Here is an 18289-nt window from a genome sequence, read left to right as displayed (position 1 = left end):
GGGCGCGGGGACCGCCCCCCCCGTACTGCGCAGGCGCTGAGGGGCAGCCGCGCGTGCGCCGCTCCCAGCGCTGGCCTCATGCGCTGTCCCGCCGAGCTGCTGGGGGCTGGCGCCGCGCGCGCTCCGCACCGCCCGCACCCCCCCCGCCCGCGCCGTGCGCGCGCCCGGCGGACACAGGTGAGGGCGGCGGGCGGGACCATGGGGGCGGCGCGGGGGGGGGGGGCGCGGACCCCACGCGGCTGCAGGGGGGGACACGGGCGGCTCAGTGGAGCCGCGGCTGTGGCGGGAATTTGTGGCGGGAGGAGCCAGGAGGAGGGGACGGGAGGAGGGGACGGCGGGGACAGGCCCTCAGGGGCCAGGGGACAGGCCCTCAGGGGCGGGCGGGGTCGCAGCTCGGGGGTCGCTGTCAGGGCGGGGGTGCCGCGGGGTCGCTGTCGGGAGTGTTGAGCCCCGCGCTGAGGCGGTGCCGGGTGTGCCGGTCCAGGCGCGGGGCAGATGAAGTACATCCTGGTCACGGGCGGGGTGATCTCGGGCATCGGCAAGGGGATCATCGCCAGCAGCATCGGCACCATCCTCAAGTCCTGCGGGCTGCATGTCACCTCCATCAAGATCGACCCCTACATCAACATCGACGCCGGCACCTTCTCGCCTTATGAGCACGGTGAGTGCCCCGCGGGCGGGCGGCCCCGGGTGGGTGCGGGCTCTGCCGGGTGGTCCCGCGGCTTGGCCTGGAAGGAGCCATCCATCCCCATCCGTCGCTGCGCTCTGCACAAACCTCTGTGCCCGCTCCTGTCTGTGGCACCCCGGGCTGAGCATGCCCTGGGCTGGCCGGTGGGGCTGCTGTGCCCCAGCCCTCAGCAGGGATGTGCTCCCTGCTCTGTTCCTGCTGCCTGGTTGGGGGGCTCCATCCCCAATGCACTAGTCCTCTGTTGTATAAGGCTTTTAGTTTTATTTGCCACTTCTAAACTTGCTGTGGCAGTCAGAGAAGGTGTTTCTTTGCCCTGAATTCTTCCATTTTTTCTGTGGACTGTTTGACATGTGTGCTGTGCCCGTTTGTGTGTGTGCAGGGGAGGTGTTTGTTCTTGATGATGGAGGGGAGGTGGACCTGGACCTTGGGAACTACGAGCGCTTCCTGGATATCCGACTCACCAAAGACAACAACCTGACCACGGGGAAGATCTACCAGTATGTCATCAACAAGGAGAGGAAGGGAGACTATCTCGGCAAAACAGTCCAGGGTAATGCAAAGCTTGTTTTCTGGTCCTTAGAAATACATCTTGTAGTTCAGTCCTGGCTGGATGTCTTTCATCTTCACTTGAGGCTCTGCCCAATCCTGCATGTTGGGACTGTGCTGGCCTTGGGTCCAGCTGTGTAATGTAGCCAGTGATAACTGTGAGCAGATATACACCTGGGGGTTGGTTGTAAGCTGGATAAAATGGTTATTGGTTTTGGTAACTGTCGTGTCTTTAGAGAACCCAGAGGATCTTTGAGGATCAGATCAGTCCCTTCCGTTTTTAACCAATCTCCACAGCTGGTTTGCACTAGGACTTTTACAAACAGTTAAAAACAGAGTAACTCTCTCTGCTTAGAGCAAAGAACAATTTGTACTTGAATCTTTTAGCTTAAAGGAAGTGTTACTTACATGCGTTTAAATTGAGGCAGGATTCCATTTCCTGCCAAGGCCCTTGAAAGTCACAGCCAAGAATAATCACTTAAAAAATGCATAGTTCTTTAAAGACACAGACCCCTGCTCAAGCCATATGAGAAGCCCTGGCTATGATTGTCAGTAATTTGCTCTGTAATGAGTTAAGAGGGAGAAATGTGTGCATGGCGGGGCTTTAATCCTTGCCTGGCTTTCTTTTCCAGTCGTTCCCCACATCACAGATGCCATACAGGAATGGGTAATGAGGCAGGCACGGATTCCTGTGGATGAAGATGGCATTGAACCCCAAGTTTGTGTGATCGAGGTTTGTAACTAGTAAAAAACTGATAATTTTGCTTCTTGTATGGAGTAAACTGAACCATGTGTGTATTTTGCATAGTAAATTTTCTTTACAGAAATGTTCCACTTTGCGTGTTATTGAATGGGTTAAAAATCTCCCTTGGTAACTTGACTTACTGGGACTAATCTTTTGAATTGCAGCACTCTCTGTGAGCAGTGACAGGACCCTAGAGAAGAACATGAAGCTGTTTCAGGGCAGGCTCAGGTTGGATCTCAGGGAAAGGTTCTTCCCCCAGAGGCTGGTTGGGCACTGCCCAGGCTCCCCAGGGCAGTGGGCACAGCCCCAAGGCTGCCAGAGCTCCAGGAGGGTTTGGACAACGCTCTGAGGGACAGAGTGGGATTGTTGGGGTGTCTGTGCAGGGCCAGATGTTGGACTGGATGATCCTTTTGAGTCCCTTCCAGCTCAGGAAATTCTATGAATTAACCTCTAGAATGAATTTTAGCTCTTGTAACTTAATATGCCAAAGTCTGAGTTAATCGTGCTGTACCCTCTTCTTCCTTGGTGGGTGGAGGGAGAGCAGGTAAATCTCCCTCTGGAAAGGGTTGTCTTTTCCTCTCAGCAGTAAAAGGAGCCTTGGAGTGACCAGTTCAAACGTAGACCTGGGACAGGGAATGGCACGAGTTAGTGGTGACAAACACGTGCAGTTTCCAGTGTGTTTATGGAATGTTTCTACTGCCAAAGGAGATGCAGTAGGGCAAAGACTGAGACTGCTGGGATATGCTGACACAGGAGAGGGAGCTTGTCACAGTGCCCAGGTCATGGTGACTTAGGGCTCTGCCTGCAGTTTGAGTGCCAGTTTGTGTGCCAGGATCACAAACCCAGGTCTGAAGTGCTTAGGAGACTCTGTCTCACCAGGGATGGAAGGCTCCAAGTCTTGTCTTTGTTCCTGCCTTTGTATAAGCACACTATATAGTTCCTAAAACTTAGCAGAAATTTTGCTTCTCAGTGCCACCTAATTTTCATAAATTGTAATTTTAACATCTAAATCTTTTCCCTGAAGAGAAAGTAGAGGTAAAGCTGATGTCTCTGGAGAGGTGCTGCCCATATCAGAAGCTGTTTTTCTTGTGGCTTTTTGAATTTTGGGGAAATGATGAAGGTAAAATAATAGTCAGAGTAGGTTGGAGGCTGTGGAAGTAGTGCACAGAGGTGGCAAATTCTGGTGCTTCGCATGGAATAGGATCACAGAATATCCTGAGCTGGAGGGGACACACAAAGACTATCCAGTCCAACCCCTGGCCTTGGACAGACACCCCAACAATCCCACCCTGGCCCTCAGAGCATTGTCCAAACCCTCCTGGAGCTCTGGCAGCCTTGGGGCTGTGCCCACTGCCCTGGGGAGCCTGGGCAGTGCCCATCCAGCCTCTGGGGGAAGAACCTTTCCCTGAGATCCAACCTGAGCCTGCCCTGACACAGCTCCAGCCATTCCTGGGTGCTGTCCCTGCTCACAGAGCAGAGATGGGTGCAGCCCCTTGGGAAGAAGCTGTGTTTGTGTTGATGCTCCTTTGGGGAATCAGAGGGAGGTGCTGGGGAGATGTTTGTGTGTTGTTATGTATATTTTCCTGTGCTGTAGCATAGAACTTCCAGGTGATGTTTTGGTACTAAATTCTGCCTGTGTGTGTGTTCCCAGCTCGGGGGCACGGTGGGGGACATCGAGAGCATGCCCTTCATCGAGGCCTTCCGCCAGTTCCAGTTCAAAGCCAAGAGAGAGAACTTCTGTAACATCCATGTCAGCCTCGTTCCCCAGGTAAAACATTTCGGGGCTCAGAGGCTTCCTCAGTCCAAAACTTGCTTCCTCAAATAGGTGTTTCTGGAGTGCTGTACTTCCAGGTGCTGTTCCTTTTGTATTTCTATGCAGAAATGCAGAGATTACGTGGTTACCTATTAAGTCTTACAGGAAGTGAACAGAAACTTTTAAAAGTGCAAATATGCAATAAAGGCTTGGGAGTTGCAGCAAGTGCAGTTTTGCATCTTTAACTGCTGTTTTTTTCTCTATGGAATTGTCTCCTAGCTTTTGTAGGTAAACTTGACGTCCAGGGCTGAAAGCTTTCATTTTCATTTCCTTTGCATGGCCTGTAAAGCTACTTCATGGCCATTTAGACATTAATAAGATTATATTCCAAGCTCTTCCTGGAGTTCCATAATATTCTTGTTTCTGTTTGCTTTCCCCTTCCCTCTGCAAGATTTACATTAGCTGTTGCTCATGAAATATGCTTTGTTACTTCTGAAATTTGAAAATATAATATTTTGAAAGAAAATCTGTTTGGTTTTTTTGCCCTAGACCATATTTTTAATGTGATTTGATCTTTAACAGTAATTTCATAGACTCTCACATCTGACTGCTTGTGAGCTGTAACAATCTGAGGGGCTCTTGGGTCAAAGATAAACCTAAGAAAAGGTATTATGAAGTGGTGCATTGATAAGAATCAGTTAATTAGGAATCACAAAGAAAAACGAAGTATCTTAGTGTGCCAAGCAGGTGAGGTGAACTCCAGTTAATACCAAAAACTTATGAACGTCCTTTATGCCGTATAATGCCTGATATAACCTCAGCTGTATTATCTGCTCTGGTTTTGGAGACAATTTGCAGTCCTAGATAAACAAAAAAAATCTCTAGTGCAGGAGTCATTGCTGAAAAAAATTTTCTGTGGTTATGCTAAATTCGGGAGAGCATGAGCACTCCTTGTGTTGGAACTGCATTTGACAGAGCAGATTGATAGTTCCTGGAGTACAGGGCAATCTTTGTTCTCTTCTCTCTCTTTCTGCTTCTGTCCAGGCCATGTGATTTACAGAGAAAAATCAGAAATATAAAATATTAGGTATTTGTCAGAAGCAGTGGATAAACCTCTGTCCCTCTCCTTCCCATACTCCAGTGCAGACCTCCTTACTGGGCAGAACTGGGACTGAGGTTTCTGCTGGTTGCTTTCAGTCTTGGAAATTAAAAAGGCAGCACACAGGGGTGCATAAGATTCATGTGACTTGTCCAAGAACTGAGGCAAAGCTTTTGCAAGATTAATAGAGTGGAGAGTCCTGATTAGCCTGATGAATCATTGTTGCATATCATCATCATCTGACATACCAAATCCTGCTCTTCTCTGCCCAGCCAAGCTCGACAGGAGAGCAGAAGACCAAACCCACCCAGAACAGTGTTCGTGAACTCCGAGGTCTTGGTCTCTCCCCAGATCTGGTAAGGTTTGCTCACGGCTTGGAATTTAAAAAGGCACTTCTGGCATGTTGCAACAACATTCTTGTCTAAATAATGCTTAAGTTGAGAGCTCTTGTGTACTGGTGATAAAAAAGGAAAAGTGACTGAGTTGGTCTGTTTTTCCTCACATCAGAGGCTGCACAAAGTCAGCTCTTTTTCCAGGTTTATTGTATGAATGCCTGAGTACTTGTGTTGGGCCTCACAGCCCTGATGTTGCTGCTCTGTTAGATTGTTTGCAGGTGCTCCACTCCACTGGATACCTCAGTAAAAGAAAAGATTTCCATGTTCTGTCATGTTGAACCAGAACAGGTAAAGATTGTTTTCTGCACTTCCTTGCAGTGAATATTCCAGCTGTTTGTCAAACACTGAGGGGAGTTTTATCTGAGTGTAGTGGTTTTCTGTTCTAGCTCTGTGTTTTGATAGCTGCATAATTCACGTGCTGCTTTGTCTTACCTACCTTCCTTACACATGGACCTGGTGCTAAACCAATCCTTTCTGTGCCAGTACCCAGGTTTTCTTATAAAGTAGTGTAAGCTTAGAGAATTCAATGGAATCCAAGGTAATTTCTGAACACCTGTTTTGACTTTATTTATCCTTCCACTTTCCTTCTGTATTCAAGAAGAATGAGATTTTCCAGTATTTAGAGGCCAAAGAGTTGCCCAAAATTAAGTTTAAAGGATACACGGCTGTGTTTCATACACTGCTCTTCTGCCCAAGATTTCATGAGAAGAGATTGCACTGAGAAATCGAGATGGGATTTGGGAGCATTGCTTTACTTGAATGTTACATACGTGCAGAAATTCCATGTTAGCATGATCCTTCTTATACTGAGACTCAGAGCACAGTCTGGGGTGGACCTTGGAAAATAATCAAAAAGTCTGTAGGCTGAATATTAGCACTTTCCAATCCAGCTGGAGCTTGAAACATTTTGTCTTTTTGTGAACGATTTGAGTGTCACTTCCCAGTCCCAGGTTCTGTCAAGTCATTTTAATTAGTTTGCTCTACAACAAGACCAAACTTGAGCCCTGTGCATTCAAGCACTGCATTCAGAAGTAGCTGGCAATAATGTTGATGTGTCATCAGCACAATATCTACCTCGTGTTGGCCAGGAACTCAAAATAAGTTGGCCCTTGTCACTGTCTGGGAGGTTTAATGCAGCTCTATGTAGTGGTTGCTCAGACTGCAGTTGCATTTGGATTGAGCAGGAAACAGCCCTGGCTGCAGAGGAGGAAAATGTGCAGCCAGGGGGGTTTGACTGGTGCAGTGTTGAACTCTGCTTTCATTTGAGTCAGGAGAAATGAGGATTTAAAAATAGTTGTGCCAGTGTATTTTGGATTCCTAAAGTACAGCCTCATTCTTGATGGACAGGTGACAGTTGTCCAGAGCCATATTTTCCAAGGAAGCCCACTTCAGTGAAGTAGAACTGTTGATGCAGGTTTTCCTCATCGACCTAAGAATTCTTTGCTCTTAATTGTTTAATCCTAAATTGGATAAAGGACACCCTGTTAAATGTATTGCTGTATTGGGATCACAGATTTCCCTGGGTTTAAATCAAACTGGGAACCCTGGTTAGGAAGAACAGTGGAAGGAAGCAGGAAGCTGGGCTTGTGGCAGTTTGGCTGTAGTTTCAGTTGGGATTCTGTATCCAGGAGTCTCTTTGAAGTGTTCTTTGAACTTTGCTGTGTGTTCACAAAACTTACCAAGCAGCTGTGCCTTTCCTGCTGCTGGATTACTGTGTTATAGCCCTTCCCAAGGAGCTCCAGGGAACAGTAATACCTGGGAACTACTGCAAGAGGGCCTTTCCAAGCATATGGAAACTAATATGAAGCTATTCCTGTGCTGCTCTGTTATTAAACACATGTTATTGCCTGGAAGTTTAGGTGTTTTTCTGCTAGAGACAGGAACACTCTGAATATCTGTCTAAAAAGTTGCCCAGGCACTGAATGCCTGTGTTTTAATGGCACCTATGCTTTATGAACAGGTCATCTGTGTTCATGATGTCTCCTCTATCTACCGGGTTCCTCTGTTGTTGGAGGAGCAGGGGGTTGTTGACTACTTCAGGCACAGGCTGGACCTTCCCATCGAGAGGCAGCCCAGGAGGATGCTCCTCAAGTGGAAGGAGATGGCTGACAGGTGAGCTGGGCTGGAGTTCAGGCTGTAGGTTGGTGTCTCTTCTTGGCTGTTGATGGTGAGGGGATGAGTGTTACTTCCTGTTCCTCAGGTGTTCTTATGTGCTCACATTGTTCTTTCCTCTTTGCTCAGAGCCCCATCCAAACCCTGAATGTTTCCAGGGATGAGGAATCCTCAGCTTCTCTGGACAACCTGTGCCAGTGCTTCACCACTCTCATTGTAAAAACGTTCATCCTCATCTCTAGCCTAAATCTGCCCTCTTTTAGGTTAAAACCATCACCCCTTGTCGTAGCACAACAGCCCTACTGAAAAGTCTCTCCCCATCTCTTTCATAAACCCTCTCACTCAAAGGCTGCCATAAGGTCTCCCTGGAGTTTTTTCTCCTGCAGGCTGAACCACCCCAGCTCTCTCAGCCTTTTTCCATAAAATCCTGTGAGACAAATTTCCTGAGGTCCTTATCTTGTGTTGGTGGTGTCCTGTCTGTGTCAAACCCTGTCTGAAGTAATTAAAAGCTGGACAGCTCTGCCCTCCCTTTTTATTCAAAAAACTCTCATAACATTACAAAGTGTCGAAATCTTTTGTAGGCATACGGAGACATCAGGAATGTCAATAAAAAGTACCTTTGAGTGTGCTTTCAGGCAGGTGAGACAAGTGTTTGGTACCTGTTCTGTCTGAGAATCCCTGGACACTGGATTTTTTTCTTGTGAGGAGTAGACTCCATGTTTGGGGGAAATAGTGAACAGAGTCTTTTCAGTTGACATTCAGGCCCTTTCTGAAACCTTTGTCTCCTTATAAGAGATTAGTTTTCAAGATCTAGATGTTTCCCTTTATTTCTGTGCCTGACACAAGCCAAGCCTGTCAGTAGCATTCCCTTTTGATGGGGAAAGCCCTTGGTACCCAATGGGTTGAAGGTACCTGGCAGTTCTGAGATGAACACTAAACCAACTCTTGGCTGTGGCCAGGAATGCTCTGTAAATCCAGTGCTACCAGGTGCTGGGGAATGCAGGTGTAGGCAGCACAGCTCCAGGACTCCAGAATTCCTTTCTGTGTTTGCAGCTGCTGAAGTGAACTCAGTCAGCAGCACCGTGGGAAGATCCTGTGCAGTACAAACACACATGGAGTTGTGCTTTGATCCCCGTCACTGCAGCCTTTGAATGTAATACAGCTCCCTGAAAACACAGTTTGGTTTGGATCTGCTCAAAATGGCTTTTCAGCATAAGGAGAGATGAGTTAATTTATATGTGGCTTTCTGCAACTGCTTTCCTCTGTCATTGCTTTGGTTTTGATCTTGCTTTGATGTGTTTAAATCATAATTATTATAAAAGGTCACTCTTTCAGAGTTGTCAGCTCTGCTGGACAGACTTTGAAGAGCCCAACTCTTTGTTCCTTGAAAAGCTGAACAGAATGTAAGTGAATCTCATCCTGTTTCTGATGGAATAACCCTCGTGTTCTGGTTTGCTGTAGGTATGACCGTCTGCTTGAGACGTGTTCCATTGCACTCGTGGGCAAATACACCAAGTTCTCCGACTCCTATGCGTCTGTCATCAAGGCCCTGGAGCACTCTGCACTGGCCATCAACCACAAACTTGACATTAAGGTGGGGCTGGCTCTCTGTCATATCCTATTTCTTCTGCAGTGCTGCTTGAAGAGGATGCATATTTGAGAGAGCGATCCAGTTTTTTCTTGCTGTGTTGTGGTTTGTGTCTGCGTGGCCCCATGTTCCCACCTCACTGTGCTCCATTCACACCTCACATTTAACATTAGAGTCTGGGATTCTTGTCACAGCAGAGCTGCAGAGAGGGGAGGAAAGAATCCTGGTTTCTCTTTGTGCATTGGTGGTAGGATGGTGGGGAAAGCAGTTTTGTTGGCTGACAGATGGGAAATCAGCCCAGAAAAAACACAAGTATCCATTAGGAGACAAATGCAGAGCTCTCCAGGAGGAACGATGCTATCTTAATTTAATGAGAATTCAGGAGATACTGTACACTCCTGTGGCAGTATCTCATCATTCTGTTTTTGGATTTCTTCCCAGTACATTGACTCTGCTGACCTGGAGCCCGACACGCTGCAGGAGGAGCCCGTGCGGTACCACGAGGCCTGGCAGAAGCTGTGTGGGGCTGAGTAAGGCTCTCCTTCCCTGGCCATTTCCTGGGAGCATGGCTGAGAAACCTGCTGTTTTTGACAGCTTTGGGATCAAGGGCCTCCCTGGAGACTCTTTCCTTAGGCACTGCACCAGCACTGACGTGGCCCCACACACCTCTCGGGGACACTGAGGATAAGATGTTAAATGGAGAATTGTTAAATAAGTGAGGGAGGTGGTGAAAGGCAGCAGTGGGGGAAATGATCGTGCAGGTGAGGATGTGCCCAGACTCACTTGCATGATCAGGGGGAAACAGGGCGAGAGGAGATAAGGAGAAAGGAAAGGTCCTGATAGAGGCTGTAAAAGCCAGAGTGGGAATGGAAGGTGTAAATGGGGTATAAACTAGTTTAAAGTATGAGAAAGTAGGATGCAGAGGAGTGCCAAGACTTAGCACAAGGGGGCCTGTTGCCCCTCAGGGTTTGGGTGGGATCAGGAGAACAAAGAACCTCCTGCAGAGTTTGGTGTTAGGACAGCCTGACACTGCAGCCAGTGACTTCCTCAGCACAGACCTGGCTGGGTGGTGTGTCTGCAAACACGTTTGGTGCAGAGCATGAGTCCCACAACATGAACCATTCCAGTATGGTAACCTGTGTTGTATTTGGGATCTCTCTTGGGAGGGTAAAATTGGCATTTATAAAATATTTCGCTGACAGTTCAGTGACATTTTATGTGACTGTTCATGTGGAGCCATATGGAAATGGTGCTGCAGCCAGGCCCTGCCATGAAGGCTACTTCAGAGCCCTTTTCAGGAGGGAGGTCTTGCAAGTCCAAGGTTTTATGCGAGGGAGGTGGTACATGGGTTTGGGGGAAGCACACTGGTGAGCCCATGTGAATGGACTCTCTTCATCCTCATGCAGTGGAGTTCTGGTTCCTGGTGGATTTGGTGTTCGAGGAACAGAAGGCAAAATTCAAGCTATTTCCTGGGCAAGAAAACAGAAGAAACCCTTCTTAGGTGAGAAACATGCTTCATCCTCAAGAAGAAATAAAGCAAGGAAGGAGGTTGAATAACAGCAAGAGCTCCCTTGGTTTTCATTGGTGTGCAGTTGTGAGGACTGAGGAGGACAGGAATCTGTGCTCAGCTAAACTGGGAATGCAGCCTCATCCCCAGTGAGCTCTGAAGTGGTTGGAGTTGGCTGGGATGGGTGACAAGGAATCTCTGTAATGAGGGGGTGGGAGTCTCAGAGGAAGTTTCAGAGGAGGCTGTAGGATCTTGGCACCAAGAAACTCGTGACTGCATTTCAGTGAAATGGCTGTGGTGAGAGACTGGAACTGAGGTGTGAGTAGGGCGTGGGGAAAGGGAGGGCAGGGAAGCTGGTCAGGGCACAGACCCCTAAATCCCAGTCAAGGTCTGCCTCATCCAGGTGCTCCTCTGGCTCGGGATGCTCTGTGAAGGTGTGTGTGCTTTGCACTATGGACTCAGAGGTGCTTATCCTGATGATCCATGTGCTGCCCTTCCCTCTGCAGGAGTCTGTTTGGGAATGCAGTTGGCCGTGGTGGAGTTTGCTCGAAGTGTTCTTGGCTGGCAAGGTAATGGCACAAAACCCTTCCTGCCTTCTGCTCATTTCTTGGATTGCTTTAGTACTACCTGTGATTTTTTTTTTTTTAAATACCTTTAACTTTTAATGTTTCCCATCTCCTTTGCTAATTCAAAAGCTTTCTGAGCTCCACTGCTTGGACTGGGTGGGTCCCTGTTAACAAAATTCTGTTCACAGAGTGCTAAATTGAGTTCTCAGCCTGACTCTGAGTCTCACCAGGACTGAGGGTGGGGAAGAGGTGTTTCTTGGAGCATTCTGCTCCCTCCTTCTCTGCCTTTATTTCTGTATTTGAAGCTGTTGAATGTGTGTTTTTCCTGAATGACCCTTGTTGTTCATCAGTGACTGCATGAGGTGGGCTGCCCCAAGATTGCAGCCTCTGAAATGGATACCAGGCAGTGCTGACAGCCCCATTCCTGCTGCCTGGGATGAGCTCTGTGCCTGTGAGGGGCTCAGCACAGTTGGGGATGGGAAGCAGCTGAACCTGGGGCAGGTCTATAAGTGCCTGTTGTGGTGTGAGGGAATTTGTAATTGCTGAATGTTATGTTGCAGATGCGAACTCGACAGAATTTGACCCCAAAACTGCTCATCCAGTGGTGAGTTTATGGTGATTTGCTTGTAATATCCTTATATACTGTGTCAGACTGCTCTGCACATCCCTGGGCATGTTTGTTCAGAGCAGCTGTGGTTGCCCCATCCCTGGAAGTGTCCAAGGCCAGGTTGGACGGGGCTTGGAGCAACCTGGGCTGGTGGAAGGTGTCCCTGCCCATGGCAGGGGATGGAACTGCATGAGCTTTAAGGTCCCTTTTAACCCAAACTGTTCTATAATAGTCATAATGAATTCCTTGGAACACTGGTGGACAGATTTTTGAGTCTGCATTTCTTAGTCTGCAGACTCTGTGTGCCTCATGCAGTGTCCACCATAATGATTCTTCTGCTAGAATTCAGAGTACTACTAAAAAGGAGAAAGTCCTCAAAAAACAGCCTGTGAAGTTATTTATCAAAGTATAAGTGATTGGGGGTTTTGTTTCTGTAATTTGCTAATGTGTTTAACATGTAGTTCAGTAAATAGCACAGAACTGGTGTGTGGGATCTGTGTAGACTCTGACTTAGGATGTTTCCTATTGGAAAACTTCCTGAAAAACCTTCCATATGTTCTGTGCAGCCTTTACTAGAGTAACTTGGCCAACTAACCTAGTTCTGTTGGTCTGCCTTGTCAAGACAATGTTCCTTGGGGTGTTTTGCTTGTTTTTTGCATGAATGTTGGTGGGGTTTTTTCCCTTTAATGTTTCAGAGTCTACCTGGGACTGTTATTCCTCCCCCATTCCCACCTCCCTCTCCGAATGTTTTTCACAGGTCATAGACATGCCAGAACATAATCCTGGGCAAATGGGTGGGACCATGAGGCTTGGCAAGAGGAGGACACTCTTCCAAACCAAGAATTCAATCATGAGTAAGGCACTTCTTCCCTCTTCTGGAAATGTTTCCTGGGAATGGCATGCATGTGTGGTGGGTATGGGGAAGTTAGACCTGGGAATGTTAAAGCATCCTTAAATGGCAGGTGTTCAGACTGTTCCAGCAGGGAAATGGAAATGGGGGAATTTAGTCCCCTCCAGAAGTGTCAGGTGCTGATGGATGCTGTTCATATGGATGTGTTCAAACTTGGTATCACTGCTCTAAGGAACATCTTCCTCTTGGTGCAGGGAAGCTGTATGGAGATCATGATTTCTTGGAAGAGAGACACAGACACAGATTTGAGGTAAAAATGCTCTGGTAGGTATTGAGCTTTTCTGTGTGATCCAGACACAAGAAAGAGATCATGGCTTTTCTTGCCTCTGCTCTTCTAGGTCAATCCAGAATTGAAAAAGTGCTTTGAAGAACAAGGTCTGAAGTTTGTAGGGCAGGATGAGGAGGGAGAGCGGATGGAAGTGGTTGAGCTGGAAGGTGAGTCCTTAAGCAGCTGGTTTGTGGGTGTGGGATGGACAAGAGAAAGTGGTTGGAGGGTAATTGAGCAGGTTTTTTTGTGGGACCAGACCAGACTCTCTCAGAGTGATTCCATCCATGAAATGACAGTAAAAAAAGAATCCCATGTGCTGTCCATTAGAGACAGAAGGCAGGATAGAAGTGACACTTCCCCATCAGCAGGGCTTCAGCATGATCAGCATTTCAGCTGCAGCTCAGCCACAGGCTTGAGAGATGTGACCTGAATGTTTTGTTTGTTCCCCCCAGAGCATCCTTTCTTCGTTGGTGTTCAGTACCACCCCGAGTTCCTCTCCAGGCCCATCAAGCCATCGCCCCCATACTTTGGGCTCCTCTTGGCATCTGCAGGGAGACTCACCCATTACCTACAGAAGGGCTGCAGGCTCTCACCCAGGTGGGTTTAAGAAGAACCCTGCTCAGCCCTGTCACAGGACAGTGCTGCTTCCTGCACAATAGACTGGAAAACCCTCTTGGCACAAATTTACTGGGGATAACTGGTGGTGTTGCAGCACCTCTTCTTTCCACTCTTTCTTTGAAGGCTCTTGTCTGGTGTGCAGGGGCTGACTGGGGCCACAGAGCTGTCTCTGGCTTCAGGGAGAGGAGACCTGCAGCCTCATGCTGCAGGTCAGGGGTGTTTGGGGAAACTGAGGCAGGGCCTTGTCTTTTAAATGAGTGGAGACCTCGTGGCTTTTCCTCATGTTCCTCATACAAGTTCCAGGTACAGGTTGGTCTGTAAAAACTTGTTCCTGCTGCTGGTTTAAAGAACAGGTCCTGGTGGTTGCAGCTGACTTCTGCTGACTTCAGCTTTCTTCGTTTCAGTTTGCAAAGCAGCTGATGTTTTGGGTAGGTTTAGTGGTGCAGTTACTTGTGCTGCTGCTCCCCAGTGCCTGCAGTTCTGCTCAGCACTTGGGCACTGAGCAACAAACACTCACCACGTGGTGGGGACCCTTCTTCTCCTCCCAGAGAACACTGAGGAGCTGCTGAGTGCTGACAGGCACTAAACAAAAAAACAGACTGAATGCCAAGGAGAATTAGCACTGACTGTCAAACCCAGGCAAGTGCAATGCCCAGAGGAAAGTGTTGCCTCGTGTGTTGAGCTGCAGTGCAGCTGCACCACGGGATTCCTGGTTGGTGTTGGCAGCAGGGCAGTCAGGTGAATGTGTCAGGGGTACTCCAGGGGAGCTTCTTGTGTGATGGTCACTCACTTCAGTGAGGGTTGAGGGATATTTTAATTACCTGCTTTTGCACATTTGAGTTTGAAATGGCTCCTCACAGCAGAGGAGCTGAAGTTTCTCTGTGCTGCAGCATCCCACTGCTCTGGGAGTCTCTTGTGTTGTGGTCACAAATAGTTTCGTGGCTGGCATGTAACCTAAAAGTATTGGTGGCAGTTCTAGGCCTGTGCTCCCTGTTCTTCCTGTCATCACCTTTTCCAGTGGGTGTCATTGCCCTGGGATGAGGCTCCATGTGACACAGAACCAGGGGACACACACTGTACCCCTGAGGAGGGGCCTGGGCTGGAGCAGGGGGGCAGCAGGAGCCTCATGAGGCTCAGCAAGGGTAAATGCAGAGTCCTGCATCCAGGAATCCCTCACAGTGACAGGGGCCAGGACTGGGCAGGGACAGCTCTGCTCACCAGGGACTGGGGAACAGCAAGGGAATGGGAAGCAGCAGTGGGCAAGGGCAGTGAAGGAGGGACAGATGGACAGCATCCTGGGCTGCCTGAGGAGGGATGGTTGCATGGACAGCATCCTGGGCTGTCAGAGTGAGCACAGCCAGGAGATGGAGAGAAGTGATTGTGTCTCTTTACTTGGCATTTGTTAAGAGACCCCATCAAGAGCATTCTGTGCAGTTTGGGATTGCCCAGCACAAGTCAAACATGGATCAGTTGGAGAGGGGTTAGCAGAGAGCTGCTGGGAATAGGAAGCTCAGGAGGATGGAGAACTTGGCCAGTGAGCAGAGGCTGAAGGAGCTGGGCTTGCTCAACCTGGAGAAGGGAAGGTTATGGGGGACCCAAGAGCAGCCTGACGACACTGGCCAAAATGTTATCAAAGATGAAAGCAGGATCTTTACAGAATGTGACAGTGATTTAATTAATTTCATTTAGAGTAACTTTGCCTTTCAAAATGCCTGTTACATGTGTAATCATCTAAATTGACAAACCTCAAAACGGGTGCTGACCCAGCCCTGTTTCCTAAGGGGTGGCTACACTGGGAATTGTGTGTGCTCTGCTGTTCCCCCTGAGCTGGCAGCACTCACACCAAGCCCCCTGCCTGCTGGTGCAGCTCTGGGTCCTCAGACACTTGTGCTCTCTCACCCACCCTGTGCCCCTGCAGGGACACCTACAGCGACCGCAGCGGCAGCAGCTCCCCCGACCTGGAGATCACAGAGCTCAAGTTCCCCTCAGTCAATCACGACTGATCCCTGGTAATGTTTAATGATCTCAGCCTCTTCCTTGGGGAAAAAATTACTTGCCCAGTCTTTTCTCCTGGCATCTGACTTGCACATTGTTTGGTGGAAGGCTGGCAGGCCGTGGGGTGTGCTGGTTCTCACACCCATGTTCCAGCTGTGCTGAGGGGTGGGCAGTGCCCCTGGGGAACAGATGGGGGTGGTGTTCCCTTAGCAAACTGACACATAATGAAGTATAAATACACAGGCAGGAGTTTGGGATTAAATTCAGGTTAAGAACCAGAGCACCACTGGAGCACACACTCCTGAAAATGGGGGCAGAACTGAGCAAGGGGTTCCTGGATTTAAGAAGCTCAGTATTTTGGAAGCAGTCTCTCACTGATGTCAAAGAACATCTTGGAAGTAGCTGTTCTGCCCATCTTCTGGGACAGCAGTTCTGTCAGACCAGGGGCTCAAGCTCTGGTCTGTAATGGCTGCAGATGTGAAAAATGGAGGTACACAATCCAGGGAAGGAGGGGACACTAAAACCTGGCACTCAGACTGCACCAGCAGGACAGGCAGACTTAAATGTCAAGGGAGTTCTCCCTCTGTGCAGTAGATGATCATGGATGTGACCTTCTCCTGCTCTGGCTGGTCTGTGTGCTGGTTTTGGAGGAGTTGAGCAGCATCTGTGGACATGCCTGTGGGGTGAGAGGAGGCTCCACTGCTGAGTGCCAGGGGACCCTCCTCTCCCTTCCCTTGGTCTGACAGGCACGTCCAAACTGCAGAGGGAAAGCAGGGTCGGCCCCTGTCTGGCACAGGAGTGCTCCCCACCCCTAGGCACAGGACTGGGACTGGATGCTGGGATCACTGGGTGCTGGGCTCTTCCACAGCCTGGTACAACACTTAAGAGCTGAAGAATTGTCCCTGTAAATTTTTATCCTAAAGACACTGTGAACCTTTGGCTCCCTGACAGCATCCTGTGTGCTCTGGAGGCTTGGGGGCTGTCCCCAGATGAAGCTGTAGGAGAGGGGCAGTGGCAGTGTGGGATATCCCCAGGGACATGGCTCAGCCTGACTCCAGTGCTGTGCAGCTCCAGCCTGTGGCTCTCTCCTGTCAGTAACTCCTGCTCCTTTTCCCTCTCCAGGTGTGTCCTTGCTGCAGAGAGGAGTCTCCGTTCGGTTTTCCAGGCGTTCTTACAGCAATAGCTTCAACACTCTCAGCTTTGGGCTTTCCTGACTTATGGGTTTATAATTTTCATTCTGAGATCCTGTCCCTTATTTCCTCAGCTCTTCTGTCCTTCCTTTATTTTCCATGTAGATCCTGGTTATTTGTGGAGGAGAGTTCACACAGGCTCCTCCAGACTTCTTCAGTTCCTTCAGTTTGCACCAGCTTGGAGATCAAAGCAAACTGGGGCCTGGGGTTCGATGCGGGGGGGAATCCTATGGCACACGTCCTTCCCAGCACAGGGAATGCTGGCATCAGGGTGCCTTGGACACTGACAGTGGAGTTGCTTTCTCCAGCCTTTCTGCTTCCTCCTCACTCTTTGCTTACTAGTGGAATTATGTGGATGGCACAAGTTTTTGGGGTTTGGCTCAGTGCCTGAGCCAGGCTGCGCTGCAGAGGAGGGCTCTGGGCTGGGCAGGCTCATGCAGCCCTTTTGAGGTTTTTTGGGGGGGAAAGAAAGATGATTTATTCTTTTTTGTTTTTTTTTTTTTAGTAGTATTTACAAACCTTTGGCACTGGTGCTCTCAGTGCATTCATTGCCACAATGAATTTGTAATCAGGAAACTTCTCCTGGAACAGTGTTACTCTGGAACACGATCAGCTCTGCCTGACGTGTCACTGCAGGGATGTGAGTAACTGGGATCAAGTTGGGGGGGTGGAAAGCAAAGCTGCCAGGAAAGCCCTGACCCAAGGAGTCTGTGCTCCTGGAGCTGCTCCTTGGGTTGGGACCCTCCCACCCCTTGCATCAAGGGGGAGGTGAGAACAGTGAACCACTGAACCACTTCCACTGCTGCCTTGAGCTGCTCCTGCTGTCCCTGGCCTTGGACACAACAGTTCCTGGTGCTTTTTCATGGATTGGAAGCAGAGCCTTCCACTGCCTTTTTGTACAGTCGGAGCCATGTGTCCTGTGCTCCCGCCATTCCCAAGGGCTGTTCCTGAGGGAGGGTGTTCCCCATCCCCAGGTGCTGCCCAGCTCTGGGGCTGGGTGATGCTGTGCAGTGCTGAGGGATGGACTCCCTGGTTCCCTGCCTCGTGCTGCCGTGGAACACCGTGTTTGGCCGGTGGGGATCAAGAGGAAAGGAAGGAAGGAATGAAGTGTCTGCACTGTCTGAGGTGTCACACGCTCAGAACTCGGCAGGGCCTGGGAGTCTGGGGAGAGCTGCAGTCAGACCTGGCTGAGCCATGTAACCAAACCCTGTCCTGTCCCTCCTCAGTGATCTCCTCCCCAGCCCCCCTTGCTTTAGTCCTCGGTTGTTTTCAGTATTCCCTTGTAAAGCTGCTGTGAGCCCAGAGAGCTTTGAGCATTCCTCGTGTGCCAATTCCAGCTGCTCTGGAGGAATGATTGAGTTTGATGCTCTGGTACTGCCCAGCCCCTGCCCTTGGCGTGGGGCAGGGTGAGATTGTTCCTCAGCTGCAGCACAACTGTGTTTCCTTTCTCCCGAGATGTTTTTGTTTTGGCCAAAACTGTGCCACTTACTCGGTCATTAAATGCTCATTTGTAACAAACTGAACCAGGAGCCCCGAGCTCGTTCTGTTCTGTTCCTGCCCTGCTCAGAGGGAGGGAGGGAGGGAGGGAAGGGACTGAGGGACAACTCAATTTTAAATGAGTCCTCTCTAAGTCAGGGAAAATTTGTGAGCTGCACTCACAGTGGTTCTAGATGTGGATTTCCAAAGGCTGGCTGAAATCATC

The 18289-nt window shown here is 49.3% G+C and overlaps 1 protein-coding gene across 1 annotated transcript; it reads left to right on the top strand.

Annotated features, from left to right (window-relative positions):
• The first annotated feature begins 52 nt into the window (after positions 1 to 52).
• Positions 53 to 18110, top strand: CTPS1 (CTP synthase 1). The gene is made up of 19 exons (XM_064635235.1): positions 53 to 177; positions 485 to 661; positions 1068 to 1238; positions 1867 to 1967; positions 3631 to 3747; positions 5104 to 5187; positions 5434 to 5514; positions 7187 to 7338; positions 8800 to 8932; positions 9368 to 9456; positions 10333 to 10427; positions 10940 to 11002; positions 11560 to 11603; positions 12364 to 12460; positions 12711 to 12766; positions 12855 to 12951; positions 13237 to 13381; positions 15321 to 15411; positions 16520 to 18110. The coding sequence occupies exons 2-18, from the start codon at positions 496 to 498 to the stop codon at positions 15403 to 15405; spliced, it is 1776 nt and encodes a 591-aa protein (XP_064491305.1). The 5' UTR covers positions 53 to 177; positions 485 to 495; the 3' UTR covers positions 15406 to 15411; positions 16520 to 18110.
• Positions 18111 to 18289: the final 179 nt, after the last annotated feature.

This window comes from Pseudopipra pipra, chromosome 24, assembly GCF_036250125.1.
Source record: "Pseudopipra pipra isolate bDixPip1 chromosome 24, bDixPip1.hap1, whole genome shotgun sequence".
NCBI classification, from domain to species: domain Eukaryota; kingdom Metazoa; phylum Chordata; class Aves; order Passeriformes; family Pipridae; genus Pseudopipra; species Pseudopipra pipra.
Note: the sequence above shows the minus strand (reverse complement) of the source record. Positions and strands in the feature narration are given on the sequence as shown.

Bases quoted from the DNA above. Each gene is read 5' to 3' on its own strand.
- CTPS1 (XM_064635235.1), top strand. From the start codon at position 496: ATGAAGTACATCCTGGTCACGGGCGGGGTGATCTCGGGCATCGGCAAG. The intron at 9,457-10,332 runs GTAAGGCTCTCC...ATCCTCATGCAG, and splicing joins CAGAAGCTGTGTGGGGCTGA to TGGAGTTCTGGTTCCTGGTG. The intron at 12,461-12,710 runs GTAAGGCACTTC...CTCTTGGTGCAG, and splicing joins AACCAAGAATTCAATCATGA to GGAAGCTGTATGGAGATCAT.